The 21,495-nt window shown below is 44.2% G+C and overlaps 1 protein-coding gene across 1 annotated transcript in view; it reads right to left on the reverse strand.

Annotated features, from left to right (window-relative positions):
- Positions 1 to 21,495, reverse strand: part of LOC137619130 (zinc finger protein 845-like) — an 87,786-nt gene that overhangs the window by 6,901 nt on the left and 59,390 nt on the right. Inside the window, exon 2 of the mRNA XM_068349317.1 lies at positions 11,443 to 13,324. Within this exon, the coding sequence (XP_068205418.1) occupies positions 11,443 to 12,774 (1,332 nt within the window). The 5' untranslated portion in view covers positions 12,775 to 13,324. The remainder of the gene's footprint in view (positions 1 to 11,442; positions 13,325 to 21,495) is intronic.

Below are 21,495 nucleotides of genomic sequence, written 5' to 3' on the forward strand. Positions count from 1 at the left end.
GAACTGTATGGAAAATGTGATACCCTATAATATATTGGCGCTGTTGTAATATTCACTATGAAGAGATTTCGAATATCAAGAAAATTATATATATCAGTGTTATTCGTACTATATGTGCGCATAATTGTAATACTGCAGCGTCACCTTGAGATCAGCTGATCTCCCAACCAAAAGTAAATCAAAAGTAATTGTTGATTATTGGAATGCTCAAGAAATTAAAAAAAAAATATGAACGTGCTTTAATAAACCACAATTAAACACAATAATGTCTAATGAAATATGAAGGCTTAATATTGAACGAAAAATTGAATACTGTATGAAGCTTTAGAATTAACTACCCGTATGCGATTGACAGAGCGAGCACACACACACAGAAAGAGCTACAACGATTTCGCATTATACCTAATAATAAGAACTGTAGGGAAACTGATTTTCTGTAACATATTGGCGCTGAAGTAATATTCATCTTGAAGATATTTCTAATAGGTTAAGAAATAAAAAAAAAATGCCAAAAGTCTGATGACGTTATATTTCTTCTGGCGGAAGGCGAGAGGCTAATCAAGTGGTTTTCTTCCGATCCGTTACTATTCCCATAATTGAAACATCGAATAAGGATATAAAGAATTTCTTAATTTTCAAAGAAATATGAAGATTTAACTGCATTAAAAATCAAAATACAGAGAGAGAGAGAGAGAGAGAGAGAGAGAGAGAGAGAGAGAGAGAGAGAGAGAGAGAGAGAGAGAGAATTTAAACTTGCGATGAAATCTACGGATGTTTACGAACATGTTTGGACTTCCGTCAATTTGTGTTCGTATATCCGGATGTTCGTATCTTGGGGAGCGTCTGTCAGTACTTCCAAGAGATATGACATTTGTTATTTCTTCCATTTTATTGCCATCTAGACTATCCTAATGCTGTTGCTAATCATTATAAAACAACTTCTTGATATTAGGTAGAAAATCATTACAGGGAAAGGGATACCTCCTTCTTGGTAGCAACTCGTATGCAGCATTCTTCGCTAGTAAATATGACAAATTCGGAGATAATTTGTATTTTTCCTAACCCCGCGCTGGTTAGCAGGGGGTAGGGGAGGGGTAGCTTGCTACCCCTCCCCCCTCACACACCGGTGAAATGTCTCACTTCACTTAGAGGTAGAACTTGTCTTGGGGGACAGGGCTGACGGGCAAAGATGTGTAAATAGCTAAGGTTTGTATAGTTAGGAAAAATACAAATTATCTCCGAATTTGTCATTTATTCCGTAACCAAAATACAAACCACGCTATTTACATAGGGTGACTTACCCCTTAGGAAGGGTGGAAAGTCCCCAGCCTTACTGGCTTTGGCTTACCCGGGGACTCAGAATCCGAGTGAGCAGCACTCGAGGAAAGGAGTCCCTGTGCCTCACAAGTTCCTCTCTCTGCAAGGAACGTGTGGCCTACATAGGCTTGTGTGTGAAGGGATAAAGTGTTACTCGTCCTAGGAAGTTGACCTGGAGTTCTTTAGACGTAATTCTAGGTTAGGACCTTCCCAATACCACCTCGTCAGGGTATGGGGGACGCGACAGTATTAACTTGATACTAGGAACACAAGGAAGCATGGTTTACCTGCAGAGGTCGAGGTCAGCTATGCAGAGACCAGGATGCTGCTTTCCCCAAGAGAGGGGAGGATGAAGAAAGAAGTAAGGGCCAGACATACTCTTTCATTCATGCAGACTGAGACTGGGTAACAATGCTCTCAACCTTCTGCTACCTGTTCAATAAGGAGCCTGAGGTTAGACCAGCTGTTGTGCAGCCACCACATGGCCGATAGAAAAGGTATCGAGGCTCCTGTGGATCACGGCCTGCAGGTAGTGGGCTATGAAGGTCGTTTGACGCTTCCAGACCCCAGCTTGTAGCACCTGCGTCACAGAGAAGTTTCTCTTGAATGCCAGAGACGTAGCAATGCACCTGACGTCATGTGCTCTGGGGCGGCGTGACGGAGGAGGGTCAGGATTCAAGGCGTGATGGATAACCCTACGAATCCAGGCCGAGATGGTGTTCTTGGTGACCCTTCTCTTAGTCCTTCCCGTGCTAACAAACAACGCTTGCACGCGAGGACAAACTGCAGCTGTTCTCTTCAAGTAACGCCTCAGACTCATCACTGGGCATAATAGCAGATGGTCTGGGTCACTTGTTACAGAACGGAGACTCGTGACCCTGAAGGAGTCGAACCGTGGGTCCGGCACTCCAGGGTTCTGAATCTTGGCAACAAAATCAGGGACGAACCTGAACGTTACCTCCCCCCATCCCCTTGAATGGACAATGTCGTATGAGAGACCATAAAGTTCACTAACTCGTTTGGCCGAGGCCAACGCGAGAGGAAAGCCGTCTTCCAAGTCAGGTGGCGATCAGGTTCGAATGGAGGTCTCTTCAGAGCCTTAAGGACCCGAAACACATTCCATGGAGGAGGTCTCACTTCCGACTAAGGGCAGGTAAGCTCATAGCTACGTATGAGTGAAGAGAGTTCTAGCGAGGAGGAAATGTCCACTCCTTTCAGCCTGAAAGCCAGGCTTAAGGCTGAGCGATAGCCTTTCACCGCCAAGACCGAAAGGCGCATTTCTTCCCGCAAATAAACGAGGAACTCCGCTATTGCTGGAATAGTGGCATCGAGTGGAGAGATACCCCTCCCACGACACCAACCACAAAAGACTCCACTTCGCCTGGTAGACTCCCGCGGAGGACTTTCACAGGTGTCGCGACATTCTCTCCGCAACCTGCTTCGAAAAGCCTCTCTCCGTGAGGAGACGCTGGATAGTCTCCAGGCGTGAAGCTGAAGCGAGGCTACGGCTTTGTGGTAGATGTTGCAATGTGGTTGTCTGAGTAGCTCATGTCGTGGGGGAAGTTCTCTCGGAGGTTCCATTAGGAGTTGCAGAAGGTCCGGGAACCATTCCGCGTGATGCCATAGCGGAGCTATTAAGGTGATTGAAAGGTTGCCCGATAGTCTGGTCTTGTTGAGCACCCTTCTCATCAGACAAAATGGTGGGAATGCGTACACGTCGATGTTGTCCCACCGTTGTTGGAAGGCATCTTGCCAAAGAGCCTTGGGGTCCGGGACTGTGGAGCAGTACAGAGGCAGCTTGAAATTCAAGGCTGTCGCGAACAGGTCCACTGTCGGGGAACTCCACAAGGTCAGGACTTTGTGGCTATCTGAGGATCCAAAGAACACTCGGTACTCACTATCTGCGATGCTCTGCTCAGACTGTCGGTGAGCACATTCCTCTTGCCAGAAATGAAGCGAGCTAATAGTGTTATCGAGTGGACTTCGGACCACCTCAGAATCTCTATTGCAATATGGGATAGCTGTTGTGAAAACGTACCTCCCTGCTTGTTGATATAAGCCACTACCGTGTTGTCGTTGCTCATCACCACTACGAGTGGACCGCCAGGGTCCGTTGGTACTTTTGAAGGGCCAGAAACACAGCCTTCATCTCTAGCAGGTTGATGTGCAGGTACTTTTCTGATTCTGACCAAAGGCCTGAGACCCTCTGGTTCAGAATGTGGGCCCCGACCCTTCTTTTGACGCGTCCGAAAACAGAGTCAAATCCGGGGGAGAGACGAGATCATCCACTCCCTTTCGTAGGTCTTCGTCTATCAGCCACCACCGCAGGTATGCCTGTTCCGAGGGTCCCATTGGGACCTGATAGTCCGGGAAATCGGTGCCCTGATTCCACCGGGACTTGAGCCGCCATTTCAGGGATCTCATAATGAGACGCCCGTTCGGGACCAGACGAGCCAGGGAGGCTAGGTGACCTAAAAGACGTAACCATGATTGGGCTGGAAGCTCTTCTCGCCTGAGGAAGGGCTCTGCCACCCTCCTCAGTCTTGCTATCCTGTCGTCTGATGAAAAGGCTTTGTGGAGATTGGTGTCTAATAACATGCCTAGATAAACCAGTCGTTGTGTTGGTTGCAGAGAGGACTTCTCGAGATTTACCATGATCCCTAGATCTTGGCAAAGTCTCAGAAGGGTCGACTCCGAGTCTGCCAGGATCAGCCAGTCGTCCTGATATCGGAGGAGACGGATGCCGTTCCGGTGCGCCCACGACGAAATCTGGGTGAACTACAGTACCTTGAACTGGTAGCTCTTGCTGGCTAGGCTGAATCTCAAGTACTTCCTGGAAGACGGATGGATTGGGATCTGGAAGTACGCGTCCTTCAGATCCAGTGTGCACAAGAAGTCTTGTGGTCTCACTGCAAGTCTGACCGTGTCCGCTGTCTCCATGCTGAACGAAGTTTTCTTGACAAACTTGTTCAGAGCTGAGAGATCGATGACGGGTCTCCAGCCTCCAGACGCCTTCTTTACAAGAAAGAGTCGACTGAAGAAGCCTGGGGAGCCGTCGACGACCTCTTGGAGAGCATCCTTCTTGAGCATGGTCTTGACTTCTGCCCGAAGGGCTAGCCCCTTTGACGATCCCATGGCATAGGAGCTCAACGACACTAGATTCGCTGTCAGGGGAGGTTGAGATGTTGTGAATGGGACGCGATATCCTTGGCCGATCACAGAGACCGTCCAGGAATTGGCCCCATGTTGCTGCCACCTGTGCACGCAACTTTGAAGGTATCCCCCCACAGGTGGACACGCAGGGGGACTGCCAATCCTAGCATTTACGGCCGCGGATTTCAGCCTCCCCTGGAGGACTTTCCCCCCCTCTTGTGTTTGACAGGAAAGGACTGTGACTTAGACACCTTTGTCTTAGCTGCCGGAGCCTGCTTCAGTGTCCTGCAAGGCTGCTGCTGATGTTGCTGGGGAGCTGGATGTTTGTAGGGCCGAGATGTAAGGGCCCTTTGGAGGAGCGAATCAGGATTCAACTTCCTCCACCTCTCAGCTGTCCGGTCTATATCCTTGGGCTCAAACAAACTTCCCCCAAGGATGGAGGAGTGTCTGAGCCTGCTGACGTCCACGGCGGGGACCTTCGGATGGAACTTCTCAGTCATTGCGTCCCGTAGCTTTAAGATCGAGTTGGCCCAAAGGTTGGTAACCTGATGAGCCAGGAACTCAATGGAACGAGTGCCCCATTTTCTGTGAAATACCTCACAAAAAGACTTTCATTTTGAGGAGATGCTTGAAAGTCACCACCTGTGAGGTAAAAAAGGATGCTACTAAACCTCTTCTCTGAGATGGGGCAGAGAGAAGATAGGGTTAATGCAGTAGATTTGTTAATACATCAAAGACAAGCCTCAGCAAATCTGGGAAACATTAGGTATCATCATGATATTCGGTATTTACAACACTATTCATGACTCAATGCATCAGGCAGAAGGGTGGTAAGGTGTAAGCAGCCAGGTTACCACAGCGATGTTGGCAGACGTCCTCCATAGATTGCGACAAAACTGGAATCAGGAAGCATGAAACTGGAAGCTTCTTGTACAGTATGATGGTGAAAAAGTGAAGCAGTAGGGAACTCCAAAGGGCAAGAAACCTTTTCACCATGCAGGGTAGTATAGAATACTCCCCTCCTATTATCTGCCTCTGAGACCTGAAAGTATCTGCTTTTACATTCCTCTTGCCTGCAATGATCCTCATGGACAGCTCTAATACTTGTTGAATGCCAAAGTGTATTCCTGCCTAGCAAACTCACTGAAGGACTGTGAGATAATATCTTGTTGTCGTATGGGTATACTATAGTGTTGTGCTCATCAACGCTACCTAATGCTCGTTCAAACTCTGTTGAAAAGTTTGCAGAGCTAGAAGTACTGCTTAAATTTCAAACAGCATGATATGTAATCTTTTTTCTTCTTTGGACCACACCCCCAACGCTCTCTGGTCACTAACATGACCCATATCTTCTTGGATGCTTGTGTGAACTGCAGCATCTCTGGAGGTGGGTAGTTGAGTGGAACTACCTTGCTCAGCCACCACTTCAGATCAACTCTCGCTTCTTATTCCACCAGTAGCACAAGAGCGATCTCTTGGGGAGGTGCTCATGGAAACGAGGTCCTCTAACTACAAAAGTTATTCCCAAAGATGCTGCTAATCAATAACCAATAATGGGGAAATGTGACATTGAACAGCCTGAGGACACACTCTCCTCCTTGGTCTAAGGAGGGCTCCAGTGGGAGTCATGCTGATGTGACAAAGCGTCTCAGTGCTTTGAAGAGTGTTGAGAGTAGAGCCTATGTATCACCTGTTACTGACCCCTGTCAATCTTGCACGTAGAAACATTACATCAAAGGATAAAATCAGTAAGAAAAGAGGGTCACTTGAGACAGTGGTCCCACCACGAGGAAGATCCTTGATACTCAGACCAATCACGATCCTATAGACAATCCTGGTGGGTTGGCAAATAAAAGGGATAAAATAGATGATGTGACTTGTGTCTTTGACGTGGAGGAACGTGAGACTGAAGTTCTGAATACTTAGTTGAGCCCAAACAAGGTTTTCACGGAGTAGAGTTGGAAGAACTCCTATTACTTGGTGTCTATAACTGGAAAGTCTTCCAGGCAGTTGATCTAATGCGATATGTCCTAGTGCTAGGAACAAGAGAAATAGATAATGGCTTATGTCGTGTATAATCGTTCAATGATGAAGCTAGAGGAGACCGGGAATATGGCATCTTAGTATGCAGGGATTAAGGGACTGGGGACCTGAAGCTAAACGACTAGTTACAAGGGCCTTTTGCTTGTAAAGAAAAGGCGCCCCGAGATCTGCTGTTCCTCCTCGAATATGCGGAGATCATGAGCTTGGTGACCATGCAGATGGTAAACATGTATGAGGTGATCAGGCCAGAAAAGCTCTAGAGTGTGCAGAAGGGTATCGATGATATGGATAATGAGGTGAACCAATATGTATTTTCCACTACTACCTGCATGAAGAAGGCTCTTGTCAATTGGATGAGCAAGAAAAACTATCTGATTTTTCTCTACACCTTAAGCAGATCTCTTCTGCCAAAATTTTGAAGCTCAAGCTAGTGTCATCGTATTATTTTGGCAGTGTTCCAAGCAGGAAATTAATGAGGGAAGGAGATAAGCCCTGATCAGTAATACTAGTTCTGTTCGCCAAATTTCTAAAAGCATTACTGTCATAATAAAATGACATTATATAGGATTAAGTCTTGGAATCAGTTGGTTATACACAGAGGTAATAATCCAGTTTAGTGACATTACCCAAAGAAACATTGTCAAATCTTTTTCAATTGCCTGTAACGAAAGTAACATTTTAAATCTAATCCATAGTCTGTTTTCCATTAATCCAGTAATATTTCTTTTAAATCTGACTAATTATGGATCAAGAAATTAATAGCTGACAGATGAAACACTACTTATAACTAAGACAAACTACCTCATTACAGAACTTTAAAGTTCCTTTCCAGATGGGCCAGGGGATATTTCCATATAAAAGATGGAGGTCTGTAGTAATGTAGGAACAGTCATTACTTGAATATGCAAAGGATGATTATAATCATAGAAAATTAATCAAATGGATAAAGAAAAGGAAAATCACATTAGTTTTTATCGTAGTTTAATTACAGGATATTATTTCAAAGGAAGCTTTATACTCTGAATAATAATCTACTTCAACAATAACCATTGTATCAATTTGAAACAAGCTTAAAAATATGAAATAATGATCTACCTTTAAAAGAACCAGGATATTATTTGAGAAAAACCTTAAAATTCCAAAATAATGATCTTCCTCTACATTAACCAGGAAAATAATTCAAACCAAACTTAAAATTACAAAATAATGGTCCAACTTTAAAGTAAATAGGTTATTATTTCAGAGCAAGCTTAAAATGTCAAAATATTGATCTAAATTTACATTAACCACGACACTCATTCAAACCAAACTTAAAATAACAAAATAATTGTCTACCTTTTAATTAACCAGGATATTATTCTAAAGCAAACTTGAAATGATAAAATAATAATCTACCTTTCTTTTTAAAGCAGGATGTTATTCAAAAGCAAATTTAGAAATACAAAATAATGGTTTACATTTACAATGACAGGATTTCAATTTAAGGCAAGCTTCACTTTACTAACTATTGGTCTAGCTTTAAAATAACAAGTATATTAATTCGCTTTTGGCATAAACTTAGAAAACAATTGTGCACTATTATAGCAATCATAATATTAATTCAGAGCATGCTTAGGATTACAAAATAATTGTCTGGATTTAATATAACCAGGCTCTAAATTCAAAGGAAACTTGAAATAACAAATTAATGGTCTACCAACTATACTCTTCCATATCAGTTGGCGGTCAAAACTTATGATAAAACTTAATCACTAAAAAAATTGAAAACTGATAGTTGCCAGCACTTGAATGAGTTACACTTATAAAACTTGATCCTTAAAAACATAGACAATTACATCTGGTCGATACTTAAATCGATTACCAATGATAGAAACCTATCACTTAAAACATACAGAGCATTACTTTTGGTCAGTACTTGGATGGGTTACGATTGATGAAATCCAATCATTATTCCCAATAATAAAATCTGATCACTAAAAGAATAGAACAATGGGTGAAATATGTCTTATAAAACATAATGACAAAAAGTACAAACTTAGGACCACCAGAATTAGAAGACCTTCCAATACCCATGAGCTCGGTTAACTTTCTGTATTAACGTTAACCCTGGATAGGTACGGTGGGTCGTTCGCGACCCCGAGCGTCAAAAAAAAACAGGTTTTTCTCACGTGACTCAGCCCCGTGACTGAATTTGTGGGTGATCGACCTGCAGGAGGTGTCTCCCCTACACGCTCTAGTAGTGTCCAGATGTGCATTGCTGTAGCTGTACTCCTTCCCCGATTTCTGAGACGAGTCGGGGTCGTTCGCGACCGAGTTTACCCTTCTAAGGTAGTTTGCATAATTATCAAAGTTATTACGTATTATGAAATTGTCGTAGAATGGTGCAACTTGTATAGGTTATCAGTTGTGGAAAGTCTTGGTGGATTGTTTGGCTACCATGTGCATGATTTTTTTTTTAGTTAAAATGTCGTTCATCACCACGAGGACCATTTTACCGCGATTGCCCCTTTTTCATTTTTTTTCATTTTTTTGCCAAGTCATTTTTCCGTAAGATATTGCCAAATAGTGTCGTAAAACTTTTGCTTGTTTAGTGTTGGAAAGTGTGTCTAGATGATCTGGCTACCCATGCATGACTTTGTTTTTGTCAGATACGACGTAGTTATTGGTATATTGGGTATTTAACTGCGGTTACCAATTTCTGTTTTTTTTCAATATTTGTAAAAATTACTACGTAGTAAGGAATTGCCGTATATTATTCATTTTTTTTTCATGTTTATGTGTTAGAAAGTGTGCCTTGATGGTTGGGCTAACACGAGCATGTCTTTTTTTTTTATCTGAGATGCCGTATATTAGAATGTCGGGCATTTTACCGCAAGTACCCCTTTTTCATTTTTTTTCATTTTTTTGCCAAGTCATTTTTCCGTAAGATATTGCGAAATAGTGTCGTAAAACTTTTGCTTTTTTGGTGTTGGAAAGTGTGTCTAGATGATCTGGCTACCCATGCGTGATTTTGTTTTTGTCAGATACGACGTAGTTATTGGTATATTGGGTATTTAACTGCGGTTGCCAATTTCTGTTTTTTTTCAATATTTGTAAAAATTTACTACGTAGTAAGGAATTGCCGTATATTATTGATTTTTTTTTTCATGTTTATGTGTTAGAAAGTGTGCCTTGATGGTTGGGCTAACACGTGCATGTCTTTTTTTTTTATCTGAGATGCCGTATATTAGAATGTTGGGCATTTTTCCGCGAGTGCCCCTTTTTATTTGTTTTGCATTTTTTTGCTTAGTCATGTTACCGTAAGGAATTGGCAAGTAGTGTCGCAAAACTTATAATTTTATAGTGTTGGAAAGTGTTTCTAGATGATCTGGCTACCCATGCCTATCTTTTTTTTTTTTAGCCAGATATGGCGTATATATAGGTATGTGTTCGATTTTCCTGTGATTGCCATTTTTTCGTTTTTTCCCATTTCTTTCAAAATTACTACGTACTAAGGAACTATCACAGAGTAATGATTCATTTAGATGTTTATTTGTCGGAAAATGTGCCTTGATGGTTTGCCTAGCACGTGGCTGAATTTTTTTTTTTCTGAAATGCCGTATATTAGAATGTTAGCCATTTTTTCCGCGAGTGCCCCTTTTTATTTGTTTTGCATTTTTTCGCTTAGTCATGTTACCGTAAGGAATTGGCAAGTAGTGTCGCAAAACTTATATTTTTATAGTGTTGGAAAGTGTTTCTAGATGATCTGGCTACCCATGCCTATCTTTTTTTTAGCCAGATATGGCGTATATATAGGTATGTGTTCGATTTTCCGGTGATTGCCATTTTTTCGTTTTTTCCCAATTCTTTCAAAATTACTACGTACTAAGGAACTATCACAGAGTAATGATTCCTCTAGATGTTTATTTGTCGGAAAATTTTGTTTACTTTTTTTTTATTGAATATCATCAAATTTTTTTAGCTAAAATATTATATTGTTTTACATTTTTTTTTTTTCGATTTTATTTCCCTTCAAAAAAATTTTTTTGGGTCAGAATTTTAATTTTATAGTCGTAAAATAATCGACAATTATCCAGCAACCCACCATACAATTTTTATGCATATCCAATAATAATTAGATTAGTAAATAACACCTTGAAATTGACATACCCTTCCTACATTTCAAGTGGCAGATTAGGGAGTCTGAGTCAGTGTGGTTGGCGGCCATTTTGTGGACATATCCGAAGCGTAAGCTGCCCTATCTATATATATTCTTGTTCCCTATAGAATTTGTGATATTTTGGTATATTTTTACCTGCATAAATATCATATTATATGTTAAATATATGTATTTTTTTACGAAATTTCTAAGTACTCAAAAAATTACCTTTAGATATGGCCCCTGATATAAATGTAATTTACAAAATAATGAAGATTTTTTTACATATTTCTATTTTAGGATAACATATGTTTATTCCCTAAAAAAAATAGCCACTTCCTATTTCATTTGGGTACCCAAAAAAATTCATGAAATTTGGACAAATTTTTTTGGCCAAAAAGTTACCCTTTTTTTCTCATTTCAGATCTTCACCTCCATGGGTCTGACTTCATCCAAAATACATCAAGATGTGTCCTAAACATTCAAGAATCAATTCCTAAAAGGATTTGTGTATATATGTATAAACTTTTTTTTTATGAATTTTTGTCAGGTCTTTTTTTTTCTACTTAATTTTTTAAAATATTTATAATAAATAGTTTTTCTGCAGATGAGTAGTATTTATCTTTACAGTTGTTTTAAGCATTCATTGAAGTTTTTTTGGCAAAAGAAAAAAGGAGGTTACTGCAAAAACTGATTTTTCAAGAATTTTTTTTGGCGTCGGGGTCGTTCGCGTCCGAGTATACCCTTAAAGGGGTGTCCGAGGAGCGTACCTATCCAGGGTTAAGGGTTCACCTATGTTTATTGCGTATTTGTTCCCTCACTTTGATATTAGTCAGCCGTGGGAAACGAATGGTATTCCTTCTTTTCAAGGGTGGTTTGTAGTAGATTATCTTGGATAAACTACTTTCACATCCTGAACAAATGACCAGCTTTCTACTCTCAGGTGACAACATTTGCTTCTTGTGGGATCCAGGCAAGGAAAAACAACTGGGACATTCAGGGCAAGAAAAAGTCTTCTCACCCGTGTGAGTTCTCATGTGAATTTTGAGTCGAGATGATCGGGAAAAACTACTTGGACATTCAGGGCAAGAAAAAGGCTTCTCACCCGTGTGAGTTCTCATGTGAATTTTAAGAGTAAATGATTGGGAAAAACTACTTGGACATTCAGGGCAAGAAAAAGGCTTCTCACCCGTGTGAGTTCTCATGTGAATTTTAAGACTAGTTGATTGGGAAAATCTACTTGGACATTCAGGGCAAGAAAAAGGCTTGTCACCTGTGTGAGTTCTCATGTGTCTTTTAAGAGTACATGATCGGGAAAAACTACTTGGACATTCAAGGCAAGAAAAAGGCTTCTCACCGTTGTGAGTTCTCATGTGAAGTTTAAGATGAGTTGATTGGGAAAAACTACTTGGACATTCCGGGCAAGAAAAAGGCTTCTCACCTGTGTGAGTTCTCATGTGAATTTTAAGACTATGTGATCGGGAAAAACTACTTGGACATTCAAGGCAAGAAAAAGGCTTCTCACCGGTGTGAGTTCTCATGTGAATTTTAAGATTAGATGAATCGGAAAAACTACTTGGACATTCAGGGCAAGAAAAAGGCTTCTCACCCGTGTGAGTTCTCATGTGAAATTTAAGAGTATTTGAATCGGAAAAACTACTTGGACATTCAGGGCAAGAAAAAGGCTTCTCACCCGTGTGAGTTCTCATGTGAAATTTAAGAGTATTTGAATCGGAAAAACTACTTAGACATTCAGGGCAGGAAAAAAGCTTCTCACCCGTGTGAGTTCTCATGTGAATTTTAAGATTAGATGAATCGGAAAAACTACTTGGACATTCAAGGCAAGAAAAAGGCTTCTCACCCGTGTGAGTTCTCATGTGAAGTTTAAGATGAGATGATTGGGAAAAACTACTTAGACATTCAGGGCAAGAAAAAGGCTTCTCACCCGTGTGAGTTCTCATGTGTCTTTTAAGAGTAAATGATCGGGAAAAACTACTTGGACATTCAGGGCAAGAAAAAGGCTTCTCACCTGTGTGAGTTCTCAAATGAATTTTCAAAGAATCTAATCTGGTAAACGTACTTTGGCACTCCTCACAAGTGAATTGCTTCTTATTTTTCAACATTTTTGGTTCCTTGTTGGATAGCAGTGCTGGGACACCTTTCTGCCTCTAGCAGTAGAAGCAACGAGCCCTATCACCAAGTAGTTTCTTTGGGCAAGAGTTCCACTAGTTTATTGTTATTACTATAACTACTTTTATGGTCTACTGGTTTCTCACAAATGTGAACTCTTTTCGAACCATCTTTAACTTCCAATTCAACACAGTTTAACTCACTCTTCCTCCACCTTAACCAATGATTCCCCAAATGTTCTGCAACAACTTTACCGATTTTAGAAATTCTATCTAAGCTTGATTTCTGTGTATATATACAATTCTTTGAGGAAAGTTAAGGATAATTAATATTTAATTCTCATAGAAAGAATTTTAGTACTATAATAGTGGAATTTCTCTTAATTATGTTGGGAGATATTAAACCCCATTATTTTCAAAACAAACAAATGTTAATTCAAAGTATTTTGTAATGCATTTCGCTTCATACAATATGCCTAATATATTCATTATAACCAACACGGAAGGGACCTGAAGCACTTTACCTCCAACTGGAACCTTTGATCTGAGAATGAAATAAGAGACACTAAGTGAGAAAAAAGTCATACAATATTGTCGATAACAAAATCCGATTCAACAAAGAAAATCTTTAATTCTTTGCTCTAGCCAAATCCCTGCCTTTACATTGAAAGGTATCACCTGGAAGAAAACAATTCGAACTGTCTAACATAAAACATTGATGCCAAATATGATACTGATAGTAATAAAAACAGCAGCATAATTAAACTAATATTCAACGCATGCAGAACAATTGTAAACTCAGATAATAAAAAGATAATAAAAAAGTGTGTCTGAAAAATATTGGAAAATAATAAGGAGAAATTCTAATATAATTCCTTAAAAAAAAAAATATAAATAAACATAGCATATCAAATCTCTGATGATGCTGAATAATTACTTTTAACACTGATAGTGAAAACAGCAATTTTCATAAGAGGCCATCTATCCTACTTACAGAAAAGATGAGAATGTTATTTGCAAATTTTACACTTACATTTCAAAAGCTTTATTTTAAAAAGGCTTTTCAACTTGAATGATTGTAATAAGCAAGTCTATTGCTGGTAACTTGGTTTTTTCTTATTTGCCTAAAAAATGTAAATAAGTCTCTTTTAACCTTAAGAATCATATAGAACTTATTCTATATCCAGTAATATTACTCCCTTCAGCCACATATGACATATCTGAATCGCAGTAATTTTCCAATCCCCTTACAACGTGTTTCACTTAGGGCCAAGATATAAGTTATATTTTATGAATTCATTCTCCACTTGCTGTAACTTTCAAATCTCGTTCACGGTTCTAACTTTCCAATTACTAATTTTCCATTTTCCTTTAGAATTTATAAACCGGGAGATTCTTAGCACACTGCTACGCCTGGGTCTGGGGACCATTCTGTCATTTTCTCTTTCCATTGACTGACTAAATCCATAGAGGATTCTCTGACTAGATTCGTCATAGGATAGTCAGTTCCTTGTGATGAGCAATACCTATCTAACTAAGGTAAGTGAACCCGACTGAAGGAATCAGGAGTATAAGCCGAAGACACAGTTTGTCTATCGCCTTAAACACAATTCGTCACCCTGCTGCCTGTGACTTCATCGAGATTTAGGGGGGCATTTCCTACACACCCAAAGTTCTTGTTACTCCACCAAGTTGCTCATCCACTTATGTAACCATTGGAAACCTTGGATTGCTAAGGTATACTACCTAGCACAGTGGATATACTACCGAGCATGATAGTTATATCATCTAACAGGGTGCATACCACCTAGCACAGTTATACCACCTAGCACGATATTCATCTCCTAAGCCTATTGACGGAAAAGGTCTCGGTTAGATTTTGCCAGTCATCTCTGACTTGTGCTTTTAAATCAATATCTCCTACATCATGCTTCAGAGTCCTCAACCATGTAGGTCTGGGTCTTCCAACTCTTCTAATGCTATGTGGAGCCCAGTTGATTGATTGATTGATTGATTATGAGTTATCTAGCATCCTGACATCTAAGGTCATTGATGCAGATATTAATTGCTATAAATAAAAAAAAATATTCATTCAGTTTAAAACAATAAATGCTAAAAAATTCCTAATAACTGTTAGACTTGCTTCTTAAATAAATTTGAAAATACCACAATTATTGTATGGCACATCGTGTCCAAGAATCTTGGCAAGGATGAACCTGCCATCCTCACCTTGAGCCTCAAACCGATGTGTACTTATTTCAGTACTATAAGTGGGGCTTTCAACCAAATGTCTCACTGTCAAGGGTACCAAACAGTCGTCACAATATGGTTGGTGTTGGCCATTTAGCAGAAACGTATGTGTCAACCAAGTGTGACCAATGCGGAGACAAGAAAAAGACGTCTCTCACTTTCGGGGCATCCTGTTATACTTCCAAGAGATATGCTATTTGTTATTTCTTTCATTTTATTGCCATCTAGACTATCCTAATGCTGTTGCTAATCATTATAAAACAAATTCTTGATAGTAGGTAGAAAATCATTACAGGGAAAGGGATACCTTCTTGGTAGCTACTTGTATTCAGCATTCTTCGCTAGTAAATATGACAAATTAGGAGGTAATTTGTAATTTTCCTAACCATACAAACCTTAGCTATTTACATAGGGTATTACTTTCGGCGTAGCTGAAATTAACGAGCCATTAGATTTTTTACGAGGGTTAACTAACCCCCACGCTAGTTAGCAGGGGGTAGGGGAGGGGTAGCTTCCTACCCCTCCCCCCTCACACACCGGTGAAATGTCTCACTTCACTTAGAGGTAGGACTTGTCTTGGGGGACAGGGCTGGCGGGCAAATATGTGTAAATAGCTAAGGTTTGTATAGTTAGGAAAAATACAAATTATCTCCGAATTTGTCATTTGTTCCGTAACCGAAATACAAACCACGCTATTTTCATAGGGTGACTTACCCCTTAGGAAGGGTGGAAAGTCCCCAGCCTTACTGGCTTTGGCTTACCCGGGGACTCAGAATCCGAGTGAGCAGCACTCGAGGAAAGGAGTCCCTGTGCCTCACAAGTTCCTTGCTCTGCTAGGAACGTGTGGCCTACATAGGTTTTTGTGTGAAGGAATAAAGTGTGACTCGTCCTAGGAAGTTGACTTGGAGTTCTTTAGTTGTAATTCTAGGTTAAGACGTTCCCAATACCACCTCGTCAGGGTATGGGGGACGTGACAGTATTATCTTAATACTAGGAACACAAGGAGCATGGTCGAGGTCAGCTATGCAGAGACCAGGATGCTGCTTTCCCCAAGAGAGGGGAGGATAAAGAAAGAAGTAAGGGCCAGACATACTCTTTCATTCACGCAGACTGAGACCAGGTAACAATGCCCTCAACCTTCTGCTACCTGTTCAATAAGGAGCCTGAGGTTAGACCTGCTGTTGTACAGCCACCACAGGGCCGATAAAAAAGGTATCGAGGCTCCTGTGGGTCACGTCCTGCAGGTAGTGGGCTGTGAAGGTCGTTTGACGCTTCCAGACTCCAGCTTATAGCACCTGCATCATAGAGAAATTTCTCTTGAATGCCAGGGACGTAGCGATGCCCCTGACGTCATGTGCTCTGGGGTGACGTGACGGAGGAGGCTCAGGATTAAAGGTGTGATGGATAACACTTCGAATCCAGGCCGAGATGGTATTCTTGGTGACCCTACTTTTAGTCCTTCCCGTGCTAACAAACAACGCTTGCACGCGAGGACGAACTGCAGCTGTTCTCTTCAAGTAACGCCCCAGACTCCTCACTGGGCATAATAGCAGAGGGTCTGGGTCCCTCGTTACAGAACAGAAACTCGTGACCCTGAAGGAGTCGAACCGTGGGTCCAGCACTCCAGGATTCTGACTCTTGGCAACAAACTCAGGGACGAACCTGAACGTTACCTCCCCCCATCCCCTTGAATGGGCGATGTCGTATGAAAGACCATAAAGTTCACTAACTCGTTTGGCCGAGGCCAACGCGAATAGGAAAGCCGTCTTCCAAGTCAGGTGGCAATCAGACGCCTGGCGTAATGGTTCGAATGGAGGTCTCTTCAGAGCCCTGAGGACCCGAAACACGTTCCATGGAGGAGGTCTCACTTCCGACTGAGGGCAGGTAAGCTCATAGCTGCGTATGAGTAAAGAGAGTTCTAGCGAGGAGGATATGTCCACTCCTTTCAGCCTGAAAGCCAGGCTTAAGGCTGAGCGATAGCCTTTCACCGCCGAGACCGAAAGGCGCATTACTTCCCGCAAATAAACGAAGAATTCCACTATTGCTGGAATAGTGGCATCAAGTGGAGAGATACCCCTCCCACGACACCAACCACAAAAGACTCTCCACTTCGCCTGGTAGACTCCCTCAGAGGACTTTCGCAGGTGTAGCAACATTCTCTCCGCAACCTGCTGCGAAAAGCCTCTCTCTGTGAGGAGACGCTGGATAATCTCCAGGCATGAAGCTGAAGCGAGGCTACGGCTTTGTGGTAGATGTTGCAATGTGGTTGTCTGAGTAGCTCATGTTGTGGGGGAAGTTCTCTCTGAGGTTCCATTAGGAGTTGCAGAAGGTCCGGGAACCATTCCGCATGATGCCATAGCGGAGCTATTAAGGTGATTGAAAGGTTGACCGATAGTCTGGTCTTGTTGAGCACCCTTCTCATCAGACAAAATGGTGGGAAGGAGTACATGTCGATGTTGTCCCACCGTTGTTGGAAGGCATCTTGCCAGAGAGCCTTTGGGTCCGGGACTGGGGAGCAGTACAGAAGCAGCTTGAAATTCAAGGCTGTCGCGAACAGGTCCACTGTCGGGGAACCCAACAAGGTCAGGACTTTGTTGGCTATCTGATGATCCAAAGAACACTCGGTACTCACTATCTGCGATGCTCTGCTCAGACCGTCGGCGAGCACATTCCTCTTGCCAGGAATGAAGCGAGCTGATAGTGTTATCGAGTGGACTTCGGACCACCGCAGAATCCCTACTGCAAGATGGGATAGCTGTTGTGAAAACATACCTCCCTGCTTGTTGATATAAGCCACTACCGTGTTGTCGTTGCTCATCACCACTACGGAGTGGACCGCCAGGGGCCGTTGGAACTTTTGAAGGGCCAGAAACACGGCCTTCATCTCTAGCAGGTTGATGTGCAGGCACTTTTCTGATTCTGACCAAAGGCCTGAGACCCTCTGGTTCAGAATGTGGGACCCCGGCCCTTCTTTTGACGCGTCCAAAAACAGAGTCAAATCCGGGGGAGAGACGAGAAGATCCACTCCCTTTCGTAGGTCTTCGTCTATCAGCCATCACCGCAGGTCCGCCTGTTTCGAGGGTCCCATAGGGACCAGAGAGTCCGGGATATTGGTGCCCTGATTCCACAGGGACTTGAGCCGCCATTGCAGGGATCTCATACTGAGACGGCCGTTCGGGACCAGACGGGCCAGGGAGGCTAGGTGACCTAAAAGACGTAACCACGATTGGGCTGGAAGCTCTTCCCGCTTGAGGAAGGGCTCTGCCACCCTCCTCAGTCTTGCTATCCTGTCGTCTGATGGAAAGGCTTTGTGGAAATTGGTGTCTATCGACATACCTAGATAAACCAGTCGTCGGGACGGCTGCAGAGAGGACTTCTCGAGGTTTACCATGATCCCCAGATCCTAGCAAAGACCCGGAAGCCTGTCTCGGTGCCAAAGAAGGGTTGGCTCCGAGTCTGCCATGATCAGCCAGTCGTCTAGATATCGGAAGAGGCGGATGCCGTTCCTATGCGCCAACGACAAAATCAGGGAACACACTGGTGAACACCTGAGGTACTGTGGAGAGACCGAAACATAGTACCCTGAACTGGTAGGTCTTGCTGTCTAGGCTGAATCTCATGTACTTCCTGGAAGACGGATGGATTGGGATCTGGAAGTACGTGTCTTTCAGATCCAGTGTGCACAAGAAGTCTTGTGGTCTCACTGCAAGTCTGACCATGTCCGCTGTCTCCATGCTGAACAAAGTTTTCTTGAGAGATTGATGACGGGTCTCCAGCCTCCAGACGCCTTCTTTACAGGAAAGAGTCGACTGAAGAAGCCTGGGGAGCCGTCGACGACTTCTTGGAGAGCATCCTTCTTGAGCATGGTCTCGACTTCTGCCCGAAGGGCTAGCCCCTTTGCCGATCCCATGGCATAGGAGCTCAACGACACTGGATTCGCTGTCAGAGGAGGTTAAGATGTTGTGAATGGGACGCGATATCCTTGGCCGATCACAGAGACCGTCCAGGAATCGGCCCCATGTTGCTGCCACCTGTGCACGCAACTTTGAAGGCATCCTCCCACAGGTGGACACGCAGGGGGACTGCCAATCTTAGCGTTTACGGCCGCGGCCGCTCCCTCTAGGATTCCTGCCTCCCCTGGAGGTCTTTCCGCCCCTCTTGTCTTTGACAGGAAAGGACTGTGGCTTAGACACCTTCGTCGTAGCTGCCGGAGCCTGCTTCGGTGTCCTTCCAGGCTGCTGCTGATGTTACTGGGGAGCTGGAGGTTTGTAGGGCCGAGATGTAAGGGCCCTTTGGAGGAGCGAATCATGATTCGACTTCCTCCACCTCTCAGCAGTCCGTTCTATGTCCTTGGGTTCAAACAAACTTCCCCCAAGGATGGAGGAGTGTCTGAGCCTGCTGACGTCCACGGCGGGGACCTTCGGATGGAACTTCTCGGTCACTGCGTTCCGTCACTTTAAGATCGAGTTGGCCCAAAGGTTGGTAACCTGATGAGCCAGGAACTCGATGGAACGAGTGCCCGAGAGGAGGAAGGTCTCCAGGGCCTTCCTATTGCTCTCCTTAGATAAATCCTCAGAGCGCAATAGGATGCCCAGAGATGCTAGCCAAACGTCCAGCCACGAAGTGGCCTGCATGGCACACTTTGCGACCTTCTCTTGGCTAAGGATCTCCGAAGCCGAGAACGTCACCTGCCGGGAGGAGAGCTTCTAAAGCAGAGTTCCCCTGGTGAGCTCTTCCACAGAGTGGTGGAGGGGAAGGGCCATGCTGGACTCCCACATGATCTCAAAATACCTCCTCTGCTGTAAACAAGGTGGGAGGAGTTTATTCCCGGCAGTAGAACGGCTGGAGGAGGCGAGTTCTGCGAGCTGAGCTTCGACCTTACCTCTGGCACTCTTCACCCCCTGGGACCAAAGCAAGGCTGCACTGGCTCTTGGGGGTTTCTGGGTACCAAAGACTTGGTCTAGGACCGTATCCTTGCCTTTGCTAGGGGCAATCACCTGTTGAGTTGCCTCATCAAGTTCAAGTCCTGCCAGAAGGCATGCTCAGACTCGTGCTGCTCTCCTTCCTGAGGGCTGGCAGCTAGGTCTCCTGTCCCCAAAGGTTCTTCTTGGGGAGATGCGTGAACGTTTCCTAGGGGTTTGGTTGGCTCTGGTCGGATCTTTGAAGACGACTTGGATATCGTCTTTGAGTCCTTGGGTTCCCTCCTGGGCAGGATACAGGACTCTAGCAAAGATGTCTGGAAGGTACCTTCCACGTGAGACGTTTCTCTTCCCCGAGGTGGGGTTCCTCCCATTGGTGCCGTGGGAGAATCCCTCGCCACGGTGGATTCTCCTGAGGACGGAAAGGCTTCGTCCACAGGAGAAGGAAAAAACGACTGCGAAGGGGATGGGGCCTTCCTGCCAGACCTCTTAGGAGCCAACTTCTCCCTGGGAGAAGTTACCACGAAGTCCACTCCTCTCCTTCTCTTCAGCGGGGCCAGTCTGTCCTTGGTTTGACCCCCAGATCAGCGATGGCCGGCTTCACAGCCTGCACCACCGCTTTCATCAGGTGGCCAAACCAAGACTGACGGGTAACTGACGCAGTGTCAGCGATTCCCGCTGGAGGGAAAGGGATCTCCTGATCCTTCGGAGTGGACGCAACGGGGCCTGCCTGAAAAGAAAGGGAAGAATGTTGCTTGGACCTCTCCTGTGATTCTTCCTGGTCCTGGGTAAGAGTCCTGCGCCTGCGTGGTGGCAATCCTGATGGTGATATGGAAGTACGCAACCCTGGCGGAAGCACGCGCTTCGGATCCCAGCAAGGGTGGGGATCGCGGTGGCGCTCGCGCGATGGAGCATTCGGAGGGTCGCGCGTGGGCGAATCCTGGAGCGCGGGCGCGCAGTCGCGCGTGGGGTGTACGCCCGTGGGCGCGTTCGCACGCGGCCGAGTGGGCGCGTAGGCGCACTGGCACTGGCGAGGAGGCGCGTTGGCGCGCAGGTGAAGGTGCGCGTGGGCGCGCAGGTGAAGGTGCGCGCGGGTGTGCAGGTGAAAGTGTGTGTGGGCGCGCAGGAGAAGGTGCGCGCGGGTGCGCAGGTGAAGGTGCGCGCAGGTGAGGGTGAGTGTGGGCGCGCAGGTGAGGGTGCGTGTGGGCGCGCAAGCAAACGGGCTCGCAGGGGAGATCGCTGTCTGTCCGGAGAATGAAGCTGAGCAGGAGATCAATGGCGAGAGGGCGAGCGATGGCGAATTGGCGAGCGATGGCCAGTTGGCGAGCGATGGCCAGTTGGCGAGCGATGGCCAGTTAGCGAGCGATGGCGATTTGGCGAACACTGGCGCGTTGGTAAATGATGGCGGAGCGGCGCATGATGAGGCGCTGGCGAATGATGGTGCGCAGTGCACACAGGTGACCAACCGACCGCAAGTTATTTAGCGCGTGTGCGCGTCGGACACCTGTGGCGATCCGATGTATGGGGGCGCTGGCGAGTTGGCGAG

Source organism: Palaemon carinicauda, chromosome 25 (assembly GCF_036898095.1).
Source record: "Palaemon carinicauda isolate YSFRI2023 chromosome 25, ASM3689809v2, whole genome shotgun sequence".
Lineage (NCBI taxonomy): Eukaryota > Metazoa > Arthropoda > Malacostraca > Decapoda > Palaemonidae > Palaemon > Palaemon carinicauda.